At 46.4% G+C, this 12,990-nt stretch overlaps 1 protein-coding gene across 1 annotated transcript in view; it reads left to right on the top strand.

The window, feature by feature from the left end:
* The window catches only part of LOC119949031 (ubiquitin-like protein 5), a 36,963-nt gene extending 31,590 nt beyond the window's left edge, over window positions 1-5,373 (top strand). The window contains exon 2 of the mRNA XM_038770545.1: window positions 4,942-5,373. Within this exon, the coding sequence (XP_038626473.1) occupies window positions 4,997-5,218 (222 nt within the window). The 5' untranslated portion in view covers window positions 4,942-4,996 and the 3' untranslated portion in view covers window positions 5,219-5,373. The remainder of the gene's footprint in view (window positions 1-4,941) is intronic.
* The last annotated feature ends 7,617 nt before the right edge of the window (window positions 5,374-12,990 follow it).

The raw sequence follows: 12,990 nt of genomic DNA, 5'->3' as shown, positions 1-12,990 counted from the left end.
GAAACTCCTTAACCATTGGCTTTAAAGCACTCAATTACCTTGCCCCCTCCTGTAATAATTAGGGTACTTGTTAGGTGCTTACTGTATGCCAACCACTGTTTTAAGCGTTGGGATAGATACAAGTTAATCAGGTTGGACACAGTCCCTGTCCCATATGGGGCTCACAGTGTTAATCCCCATTTTACAGCTGAGGTAACTGTGGCGCAGAGAAGTGAAGTAACTTGCCCACCATCACACAGCAGACAGAGAAGCAGCGTGGCCTCATGGAAAGTGCACGGGCTTGGGAGTCTGAGAACATGGGTTTTAATCCCAGCTCCGCCACTTATCTGCTGTGCGACCTAGGGCAAGCCAGTTCACTTCTCTGTGCCTCTGTGACCTCATCTGGAAAATGGGGATTAAGGCTGTGAGCCCCACATGGGACAACCTGATTACCTTGTACCTACCCCAGCACTTAGAACAGTGCTTGGCACACAGTAAGTGCTTAACAAATGCCATAATTATTATTAATTATCATTGTCATGTGGCAGAGTCAGGATTAGAACCAGTAAGCTCTTAACAAATGGTACTATTATTATCATTGTCTTGAATGGGTGGCCGCTCTTAGGATCACACCTGGATTAGAACCCAGGTCCCTTTGACCCCCAGGCCCATGCTCTACCCACTAAACCACGCTGCTTCCCTAACTGATTTCCTACTACAACCCAGCATGCTCACTTCGCTCCTATAGTGCCAATTTACTCACTGTGAATTAGTCTCATTTATCTAGACACCAACCGTTGTTTTTACTGTGTTAAGCGCTTACTGTGTGACAGACAGTTCTGAGTGCTGGGTAGAAACAAGTGAATTAGCTTGGGCACAATCCCTGTCCCACATAGGACTCACAGTCTACTGATGCATGGAAAATTTAAGTGATTTGCCCAAGGGTCACATAGCAAGCATTTGGCAGACCCAGGATTAGACATATGTCCTCCAACTCCCAGGCCTGTGCTCTTTCCACTAGGCCATGCTGCTTCTTCACGCCTTGGGCCTGGAACTGCCCCTGCCATTTCATATCTTGTAAACCATCGCTCTTCTCACTTTCAAAGCCTCATTAAAATCACAACTCCAAGAGGCCTTCCCCAACTAAACTCTCATTTTCTCTGCTCCTCCCTTCTGTGATCCACATGCTTTCTTTCCTTTCTTTATTCACCCCACCCTCTTGTAACCCACAGCCCTTATGTAAGTAACTGTAATTCAGATTAATGCCTGTCTTCCCTTCTAGACTGTGAACCCTTTGTGGGCAGGGAATCTATCAACTCTGTTAATTGCAATCTCCCTGTAAATGCAGTCCATACTGCTCAGATTTAAAAGTGTAGTTTTATTCACCCTTTTTTCAAGTCATATTGGCCCTTGGCATGGAACTGAAGTTCATTAAGCAATAAGCTTGTTTTAACTTTTAATGCTTCTTTCAGGTGAGACACTTTGCACTATGTTCAATAGTAGTTTTCCCCTGAGTAACCACTTAGTCCCTTATGAGTTTTTCAGAATTGCTTTTAGGAGTCACATAAGCAAATCAGTTCATATATTTCACTCTGAAGATTTTCAGCCATTTTCATTTGGGGAGCGTAAGGCTGCATAGCTGTCCTTTGGGGCATTATCTTTCATCCTAAATTAAAATGTTCACTTCCTAGTATAAGATTCATGGCAGCTTCTCCAGATGCTAGGGAAATTAGTCATTTTCCTTATGTACTAAGTGTGCATGGTTCTTTCTGAATTCAGAATTACCAGTTTCATTATGTTGTGTCTCTTTTGTGAAATTTTGATCATCATCAACTGACAGATATGCCAGCCGTCAAGAAGACTAATGTAGATAAGTTTCTTGAAGATGGTTTCAAGGAAGGTCATAATTCTCCTAAAACACTAGGCACCATTTTTTAATTCAACATACCATCATGCTAAGTGAAATTCTTCAAAGATAAGCGCTGTGCTTTATTTTATATTTTGCTTCTCAAAAAAAGAATAAGGAGAAATGAAATCAAGCCAATTTGCCGTAACTGTTCTATCTTTTCAGTGGATCTTGTGCATTGAATCATTTACACCTGGCACTATTTAAATGCAGTTATACGCTATTTCCTGAGGTCTCTACATCTAGATTGAAAATTGTCCTTGAACCAATAAATCAGTCAGTGGTATTTATTGAACACTTACTATGTGCAGGGCACTGAATAACTTCTTGGAAGAGTACAATACAACAGAGTTAGCAGAAACGTCCCCTGCCCACTTCGAGCTTACAGTCTAGAGAGAAAGTAAGTTGTAGTAACCTGGATTTCAAAGAATTGATGAGAGAGTTTGTGTCTTTAGGAGAGCACCAGTTGTGAGCAGCAAAGACCTTGCAATGGTGGTTTGCCCTAAATATCCCAACCTTCAAGTCCCAAAGCTTCTAAGGTAGCACCAGCCCCTGTGGTAATTAACCCACTAGAGAAAGATCCCGGATTCTCTATGGGGTCACAAGGTCACTCACTACTGACTCAGATCTGGTGCAGAACATCTAGTTTATTAATAAGACCAGCAGCAGACAACAGACTGGTAATTCCCTCCCAAAGAATTCCTCCATGTTCCCCAATCAGGGATATATTTATATGCTTTACAGTCTTCATCGTTTACTCCTCTAGATCATAAACTCATTGTAAGCAGGGAATATGTGTGCTAAATTGTCGTGGTATACTCTCCCAAGCACTTAGTACAAAGCTCTGCACACATTAAGCTCTCAATAAATACAATTATTATGATTAAAACTAGACCCTACCCCACTATGTTTTAGGGGGTGGGCCTGCTCATTATCCAGGATTTTTTTATATCTTATTAATAGAACTTATCGGCTTCTTTCAGACTAGGTTTCACCCCAGTATGTCACCCACTTGGCCTCCACAGTCATTTTACTTAATGAGGGATCTGGGTGAGACTGGGGAAACCTTGTCATCATCAATCGTATTTATTGAGTGCTTACTGTGTGCAGAGCACTGTACTAAGCGCTTAGCACTGTACTAAGCGCTTGTCTACCCACCCCTGCCCACTAATCTAGTTTAGTACTAGATCATGGGGTGGGGGGGAGCAAGGGGAGAAAAGGACAGAGAGAGGGGCCCCAAGGGACCCAATTCCACTTCATCTTGTGGAATATTAGGTCAGGGTAAGAGGAGTCGGTACTAAAAGGAAATCCATCCGCTCACCCTTGCCTAATCAATGTGCTATCTTCTCATTCAATTATGGAGACATCCTTTTCAGAGGCTTTTGGATTAGGACGACTTTCCCATACATCTCTTATATACCTGTAGGTTTGTCACATATTTGTGCTGGGCGTAGATAGTCTCTTTCTCTCTCTCTGTCTCTCTCTCACTCACTGTCTCACACAACACATTAAGAGAACCTTCATTCACTTAGTTTTGTGGATGAGATTGTAAAACCACTGGCCCCATCAGTTTGTGGTTCTGGGTGACGATGCCAGCCGTTGGTCCAGTTTGGGATGGGCCCTGGCAGGGAAGGAGGCAATATAGAGTTCACTGTAGCATTAGGGAAGCCACTAAGCTGATCAAGAGCAAGTTCATTGAAGTGGGGCAAAGTCTGAGCTAATATCTGTAGAGGTTTTAATGTGTGTTTGTGGTTAAGTTAAAATTTGTAAAATAGCAAACATTGAAATTGTCAGGTAAAATGTATGAGGTAATCTTAATGTAGAAGTGTCTTTTCTGAAGATGGACTTGCTTTCCACCTGTGCATCTCTCCAGGTGCTTAGTACAGTGCTCTGCACATAGTAAGCACTTAATAAATAATCTTCCTACTTTTAAATTAGTGGGAAATTGTCATGTGGCCTATGCAGAGAGAGAAAGGCGGAGGAGTTCCTCTACTCAATACTGGCTTTTATTACCTGCTTACTAAGTGTCGTGCACTGTTCTATGTGCTGGCGTCCATACAAGTTAATCAGGTTGGACAGAGGACCTGTCCGTGTGCGGCTCACCGTCTTAAGTTCACCTCCTGGTTTCCTTAGTTGTTTAAAAAAAGAGCAAATTAAGTATCATTTGACGTGACTCAGAGGGTCTCTGATCAGCCCTCACTGGCTTCAGTCCATAAGGATTTTCCCCAAAAGGATTTGTGGGAGAGGAAAAGTTCCATTTCTGACCAGCGGGAAACTGCTGCCAATCTGTATGACGCCTTCCCCCCTACCCTGGCACTCTGGGGTGGGAAGCAGAATGGCCTAGCGGATAGAGCATGGGCCTGGGAGTTCGAAGGTCATGGCTTCTAATCCCAGCTCTGCCACTTGTCTGCTGTGTGGCTTTGAGCAAGTTGCTTCATTTCTCCGTGCCTCAGTTCCCTCATCTGAGCCCCATGTGGGACGGGGACTGTGTCCAACCTGATTAGCCTGTATCCGCGTCAGCATTTAGAACAGTGCTTGGTGCATGATAATAATAATAATAATAGTAATAGCATTTGTTAAGCGCTTACTCTGTGTGAAGCACTGTTCTAAGCGCTGGTAAGCACTTAACAAATTATCATCATCATCTCCCCAAGGATCCTAGCCTTTGGATTCCAACCTGGAGAACCTCTTCTCTTGCCAACTTGATCACTCAGGCCCAGTGTCATCATCATCATCATCATCAATTGTATTTATTGAGCGCTTACTGTGTGCAGAGCACTGTACTAAGCGCTTGGGAAGTACAAGTTGGTAACGTATAGAGACAGTCCCTACCCAGCAGTGGGCTCACAGTCTAAAAGGGGGAGTGTCCTTAAAATGCTTGTGGGGCTGCTTCTCCCCATTTCACTAACTCCCTCCTCTTTTCCCAGTCTTCCCCTGGGGTTGGCTCCGTCCTCGTGGAGCGTGTGCAGATTAGACCCCATCACGGGTGGGGGGTCCTCAAAGGTTGGTTTTCTTCTCGTCTGAGCAACTTGTGAGGTGGTTTCCTCTTTCGACAGGCAGCCAGTCGGGCGGCAGGCAGGAGCCGCGGCAGCGTCTTGAGCAGCAGGCACCATGATCGAGGTGGTGTGCAACGATAGGCTGGGCAAGAAGGTCCGCGTCAAGTGCAACTCAGACGACACAATCTGTGACCTGAAAAAGCTGATTGCAGCCCAGACCGGCACCCGCTGGGACAAAATCGTTCTCAAGAAATGGTATACCATCTTCAAGAATCACGTTACTTTGGGAGACTACGAAATCCATGATGGCATGAATTTAGAGCTGTACTATCAGTAGGGGTATTTTCCCCATGGCCTAAATCCTTTCCACCTTTCTCCCCCTGTCCCGTCCCCCTTAATTCCCCTCACACTGCCCCCCTCCCATCCCCTCTGTCCCATCACCACCAAAACCTTCATTGGGCTAATAAAAGGAAGAATGTTTTAAGAGTTTTATCGTGTGTGCTGGAGAGGTCTCCTGTTCTTTTGGGGCAGGGATTGGGCACTAGTGTGGTATTGCCAGTTGTATGCGGTCATGCGATAGTGTCCTGTACCTTGGCCTTTGCAGGAGCTGAAAAAATGAGCAGACGTGATCCCTGTGCCCTCAGTGCATGTAGTCCAAGAGGGTGGGGTTGGGTGAAATACTTAAATCCAGACATATTCAAGTCTCTCTCATACTGAAAAAGCCGCCTCTGGGCTCCAGCACACTGTCCAGTTATATCATTTCCTGATTACCTGCTCCCATTCCTGTCCAGCCTCCTCTATCAGGTCATAGACACCTGATGCCTTCACTTCTGCTGCCTTCGTTTTTTGCCCCCGTCACCCCACTCACCAGTGTCACCAAATGATTTCCTGGAACAGCGTGGCTTAGTGGAAAGAGCACGGGCTTAGGGGTCTGAGGACCTGGGTTCGATTCCAGCTCCGCAACTTACCTGCCGTGTGACTGGGCAACTCACTTCATTTCTCTGTGCCTCAATTCCCTCGTCTGAAAAATGAGGATTGAATACCTGTGCTCCCTCCTATTTAGAATGTGAGTCCCACGTGGGACCTGATTATCTTGTATAATAATAATAATAATGCATTTATTAAGCGCTTACTATGTGCAAGGCACTGTTCTAAGCGCTGGATATCACACGATCAGGTTGCCCCATGTGGGGCTCACAGTCAATCCCCATTTTACAGAAGAGGTAACTGAGGCTCAGAGAAGTGAAGTGACTTGCCCAAGGTCACACAGCAGACATGTGGAGGAGCTGGGATTCGAACCCGTGACCTCTGACTCCAAAGCCCGGGCTCTTTCCACTGAGCCACGCTGCTTCTCTACCCCTCTATGCTGCTTCTTGTATCTACCCCAGCGCTTAGTACAGTGTTCGACACATAGCAATCGATACCTTTATTATTATTATTAAAGTCTAGTGGACCTGTCCAAATCCTCCTTTGACCTCTCAGGCACCTCCAGCATTGTTGTCCACTCCCTTGTGCTGGAAACAACCTGACCTCTGTTTCACTGATACTGGGAAAAAAATCGTGCACCCCAGTGGAAAAAGCATGGATCTGGGAATCAGAAGTCCTGGTTTCTAATTCCGGCTCCTCATCCGCCTGCTGCGTGACCTTGGGTAAGTCATTTAACTTCTCTGTGCGTGGGTTTCCCGATCTGTAAAACAGGGATTAATCACCTGTTCTCCTTCCCTTTTAGACTGCGAGCTCTTTAGGGGACAGCGATGATACTGATTGTCTTGTATATCTGCCCCCAGTGCGCCGTACGGTGCTTGGCATAAAGTATGCTCTTAACAAATACCAGAATTAGTGTGTGGGTGCGGGGGTAGCTCGAGTGACTGTCACAGGTCCTCGTGGTCGAGTGAAGCCAGGTGCCTCAGTCTCCTGGGTTAGCTAGGGACAGCTGACTTGTGTTCTGCTGTCTCCTTTCCCGAAGATGCTGACCTCTTCTACTATCCTCACATGTCTGCCACCTATACCCTCATCTTCCCATCACTTAACTTATCCGTGCCTCACTTTCCTCATCTAAAAAGTGGAGGTTAAATCCTGCTCCTTCCTACCTAGACTGTGAGCGCCATGCAGTACAGAAACTGTGTCCAACCTGATTGTCTTGTATCCACTCCAGCATTTAGAACAGTACCTGGCACATAGTAAGCACTTAACAAATACCATCATTATTATTTCTTACTATACTGCTGAGACATGTAGTAGACTCTTGGCCCCACTTGCTTCCTCCTGTTTTCCTCCAGTTGGGCAATCCCCACATTTTATGAATAATAATAAGAGTAATAAGTATTTGTTACATATTTAGACTGTGCCAAGTTCTGTGCTAAGGACTGGGGTTGATTCAAGAAAAGCAGGTTGAACATGGTTTCCAGCCCACATGTGAAAGGAATTGATAGCTCATGGTTGGCTGTGTTCCACGTACAGCATATTGAGCACATGATAGGCAAAGGGGGAAAGGGAACAGGTGTTTTATCCCCAATTTGCAAATGAGAAAACAGACACAGAGAAATTAAGTGACTTCATCTAGGCCACACAACAATCAAATGGCAGATTAGAAGCTACTCTCCCTATTCCTGCTCCTGTGCTCTTTTCATTAGTCCTCAACTTAATGCATGTCACATGAGAGTGAGTATGTGCATGTAACAGGAAAGGAAAATCATTTTCTTGAATTCTCAAACAAAAATGTTTGATATCAAGAAGTTTTTGTGGCTGCCTGAAACCATCTGGTCCTGATACATCATTTAACACTGTCTCAAAAGCATCCTCCAGGAACAACTAATTTCTTTTGCTTCAGTACCCCTGGGAGTACAATAACACCATATTGTACTGTTCCCCAGTTAATTGGGAAAGTTGAAAACTGGGCAAGATTTAATTTTCAGGAATCTCTTCATATCTACTCCACCAAAAAAACATTAAAATACTTATCATTATCAATGGTATTTTATTGAGCACCTACTATGCGCAGAGTACTGTACAAAGCTCTTATAGTACAACAAAGTATGGTAGAACACAGGCACATTCCCTGTCCACAATGAGCGTGCAGTCTAGAGGGAGAAAGGCATTAATGTAAATAAATTTTGCAAACCCAGAGGTGTCAGGCATTACCATATCTGAATCAACTCATGTTCTAGTTTTAAGTATTTAAATTCCAGCTGTGATTAAGACAGAAGAGTCTGACCGTTTATATGTTCTAAATTAGTATGTCTCAATCATCCTTTGTAGCTTTTATTTTTTAGAAACTGTACTCCCCCGTGACCTCAATTTTACCTGAAATTTTTCCATCCCTTATAAAATGCCCCATTACCCAACACACCTCTTACCCTTTTTTTTTCCTTTATGGTATTTAAGTGCTTACTATGTGTCAAGCACTGTTCTAAGTGCTGGGGTTGATACAAGTTATTTGGGTCAAACAGTCCCCGTCCCACATGGGGCTCCCAAGTTTAAATAGGAAGAACAGATATTGAATCCTCATTTTGCAGTGGAGGAAACTGAGGCACGGAGAAGTTAAGTCACTTGCCCAAGGTTACACAGTCAGCAAGTGATGGAGCTGAAATTAGAACCCAGATTCTCTGGCTTCGAAGTCCATGCATGAGACTCTTTTCACCTGCTATTGCTTGACCTTTTATTGTCCCCCTCGCTTGCCATGTGGATGACTGCATCTGTCCCCTTCTGCATCATATAGGATTTGTGACCCACCACACTAATGCAGTAAGTATGTTGATTAAAAGAAACTGACACATGAGCAAAGCATCCCCCTTCTTCAGCTGTAAGGCAGAGAGTCAGTTTCTCCACCCATGGTGGGCGGGATGGAGTCTGCAAGGCAGCAGCAGTTGAAACTTGGAAAGTCCCTGGCCACTTTCCACACAAATAGGAAGTGGTGCCTGTGTGATCGGGAACCTGGGAGGGGAATGCAGTGGCTCTGGGGAAGTAGGGGTGAGGAGTCAACTTGTACTTCCCAAGCGCTTAGTACAGTGCTCTGCACACAGTAAGCGCTCAGTAAATATGATTGATTGATTGAGTCCTCGGGGAAATATTTTAGATTTGGGAGCATGATATTTCCGGAGGGGTCTCGGTCCTGAATCCTGGTTGAAATAGCCCTCAGAGTCATTTTAGGAGCCCGCACACTTCTGTCAGCTTCCACTAGGTTCTAAAGCCTTCCAGTTATTTCCTTCCAGGACTGGCAAGATTTGAGGCACTCTGCTTAGTGAACCCCAAATCCCTGTACCCTTTCTTTTGCTGCCCCCTCCATTTGTCTCTGAAGCCCAGGCATTTTCTCGAAGGCAAGATTACTTGGAGACCAGCCTACTATTTCCCCTCCTGGAAATAATAATAATAATCAATCAATCGTATTTATTGAGCGCTTACTGTGTGCAAAGCACTGTACTAAGCGCTTGGGAAGTACAAGTTGGCAACATACAGAGACGGTCCCTACCCAACAGTGGGCTCACAGTCTAAAAGGGGAAGACAGAGAACAAAACCAAACATACTAACAAAATAAAAATAAATAGAATAGATATGTACAAATAAAATAGAGTAATAAATATGTACAAACATATATACATATATACAGGTGCTGTGGGGAAGGGAAGGAGGTAAGATGGGTGGAGAGAGGGACGAGGGGGAGAGGAAGGAAGGGGCTGAGTGTGGGAAGGCCTCCTGGAGGAGGTGAGCTCTCAGTAGGGCCTTGAAGGGAGGAAGAGAGCTAGCTTGGCGGATGGGCAGAGGGAGGGCATTCCAGGCCCGGGGGATGACGTGGGCCGGGGGTCGATGGCGGGACAGGCGAGAACGAGGTACGGTGAGGAGATTAGCGGCGGAGGAGCGGAGGGTGCGGGCTGGGCTGTAGTAGGAGAGAAGGGAGGTGAGGTGGGAGGGGGTGAGGTGATGGAGAGCCTTGAAGCCCAGGGTGAGGAGTTTCTGCCTGATGCGCAGATTAATAATGGCATTTATTAAGCGCTTACTATGTGCAAAGCACTGTTCTGAGTGCTGGGCAGGTTACAAGGTGATCAGGTTGTCCCACAGGGGGCTCACAGTCAGTCCCTATTTTACAGATGAGGTAACTGAGAAGTGATTTGTCCAAATTCACACAGCTGACAATTGACGGAGCTGGGATTTGAACGCATGACCATTGACTCCAAAGCCCGTGCTCTTTCCACTGAGCCATGCTGCTTCTCTACAGAACTAACAGGGAAAGTGTTCTCTCCCTCCCTCTCTCTCAGCTTCCTAGCTCCTGGCCTCTCCTCAGTACCCGGCGCTGCTCGCTTTCAGCCCATAGCCCAGCCAGATACAAAGATCAGAGATCATATTTTATTAGATATCTCGCAAGTACTCATCACATTCATCAGGTAACAAAAGAACAGAATTCTGATCCAAACTACCTTTGCCTGTTGCTAATACTTTTCCCCACCCCAGGGCACTTTCTCCTTTCCTGTAGCCTTCCTAGTGCCCACATTCTTCTGGTCCTTTCCCGTTTTTTTCTCGGGGAGTCCCAGGTTCTAGTCTCACCTTCTTTGCATCCTTTGAATAAATAATAATGGCATTCGTTAAGCGCTTACTATGTGCACTATTCTAAGTGCTGGGGAGGATACAAGGTGATCAGGTTGTCCCACGTGGGGCTCACAGGCTTCATCCCCATTGTACAGATGAGGGGATTGAGGCACAGAGAAGTTAAGTGACTTGCCCAAAGTCACACAGCTGACAGTTGGCGGAGCTGGGATTTGAACCCATGACCTCTGGCTCCTAAGCCCGGGCTCTTTCCATTGAGCCGCACTGCTGCCTTGAAGTCCAGGGTCCATCAGTACTGATTTTCCCAATCACTTCTCCCATTCAGGGATCACCGGGATAGTGATCACGTGACCAATCCTTCCCTGTAACCCATGACCTTTTAGGGTGACAGCTCCAAGGCTTCCCTGCGTCCTACCTTCCCAACACCTCAGCTTGAAACCTTCCGTCCTAAAATGTCTGAGCGACTCCTTCCCTATTCTCCCCTTTTCCCGACATCCCAGGATGGGCTCGCGGTAGAGAAGGGGGAACCTGAGCTGCTTCCACTCTGGAGCTGATGCCACCCCATATGATAACAATAATAATAATATCTGTGGCATTTGTTAAGCGCTTACTGTGTGCCAGAAGCTGTTCTAAGTGCTGGAGTAAGTGTAACATATGGAGTACATATGTTGCCAATTTGTACTTCCCAAGCGCTTAGTACAGTGCTCTGCACATAGTAAGCGCTCAATAAGTACGATTGATGATGATGATGATGATGGAGTGCGTACAGGCAAACTGGTTTGGACACAGTTCCTGTCCCACACGGGACTCCCAATCTTAATCTCCATTTTACAGCCGAGGTAACTGAGTCACAGAGAATAATAATTGAGGTATTTGTTAAGCGCTTGTGTGCCAGGAACTCTGTGATGCACAGGAGTAGATACAAGTTTATCACGTTGGACACAGTCCCTGTTATAATAATAATAATAATGGCATTTATTAAGCGCTTACTATGTGCCAAGCACTGTTCTAAGCGCTGTTTTTTATAATAATCCACATGGGACTCACAGTCTCAATCCCTGTTTTACAGAGGAGGTGACCGAGGTCCGGAGAAGTGAAGTGACATACCCAAGGTTACACAGCAAACAAGCGGCGGAGCTGGAATTAGAATCCGGGTCCTTCTGACTCCCAAGCTTGTGCTCTATCCATTAGCCTTCACTGCTTCTCTCTTACACCCTCAATTGAGCTGTGCCCCGGGGGAAACCACATTTGGAGCCAATGCCTCCACGCCTGCGCACACCGCCCGCTCCCTTCCCCTGACCAGACCCGGGCTTCAAATCCCACCCCCCTGACATCAAGGTACCATGATGACCTCCAGCCTCGGTCCTGGAATGCAGCCCCACAACATCTCTTGGAGCCAGTCACCCCAGGACATCGCCAACCTCCTCCCCAACACAGCTTTGGGATTTAGAGAAGCAGCGTGGCTCAGTGGAAGGAACACGAGCTTGGGAGTCAGAGGTCCTGGGTTCAAATCCCAGCTCCGCCAAGTGTCAGCTGTGCGACTTCGGGCAAGTCACTTCACTTCCCTGGGCCTCAGTTCCCTCATCTGTAAAATGGGGATTAAGACCGTGAGGCCCCCCCGTCGGACAACCTGAACACCTTGTAACCTCCCCAGAGCTTAGAACAGTGCTTTGCACATAGTAAGTGCGTAATAAATGCCATTATTATTATTATCTATCTTAATGATCTCCCCTAACTTGGGTATCCAGGGGAGCGATCCTGTCCTCCCTCCCTGGGCCACATGGTTCCAAAATGGTGGATCTGGCCACGGAATGGAGATCAAGAAGCTGACTTTGAGGTCACCAAGAAGGCCTTGTGGAGTTTTTGTGCCAACAGGCATATTGGAGGAGGGACCGAGAGTGGTAACATTGAAGACCAAGCGGAGGCGTCTTCCTGCCCAACCACCAGTTAGAAGCCACGTAAGCTGACAGCTCAGGGGCTAATATTGGGGCACAGTTGGTTTGCGACGATGGAGTCATACTTGGCAGGCCCAAGGGGAGTTGACTGCTTCAGTTCCGCATGGTACTTGGGTAAATGTTAAAATCCCTGATGCATCGGTGGCCCACCCATGCCACCCACCATGCATGGTGACCACGGCAAGAACCTCTCGGGAAGGAGTGGAAATAAAAAGTTGCCCAACTTGGAGCAATCTGTCGTCCTTGTCTACGCCTCTCGCCCACATCCTGCCTCTGGCCTGAAATGCCCTCCCTCCTCATATCTGACATAATTACTCTCCCCTCTTTCAGAGCCTTATTGAACGCACACCTCCTCCAAGAGGCCTTTCTGGACTAAGCCCTCCTTTCCTCTTCTCCATCTCCCTTCTGCATCACCTCAACTTGCTCCCTTTACTCATGCCCAACCCCACAACACTTATGTACATATCTGTCATTTATTTATCATAAAACTCCTCACCCTGGGCTTCAAGGCTGTCCATCACCTCGCCCCCTCCTACCTCACCTCCCTTCTCTCCTTCTCCAGCCCAGCCCGCACCCTCCGCTCCTCTGCCGCTAATCTCCTCACCGTACCTCGTTC

This window comes from Tachyglossus aculeatus, chromosome 2 (assembly GCF_015852505.1).
Source record: "Tachyglossus aculeatus isolate mTacAcu1 chromosome 2, mTacAcu1.pri, whole genome shotgun sequence".
NCBI classification, from domain to species: Eukaryota; Metazoa; Chordata; class Mammalia; order Monotremata; family Tachyglossidae; genus Tachyglossus; species Tachyglossus aculeatus.
Note: the sequence above shows the minus strand (reverse complement) of the source record. Positions and strands in the feature narration are given on the sequence as shown.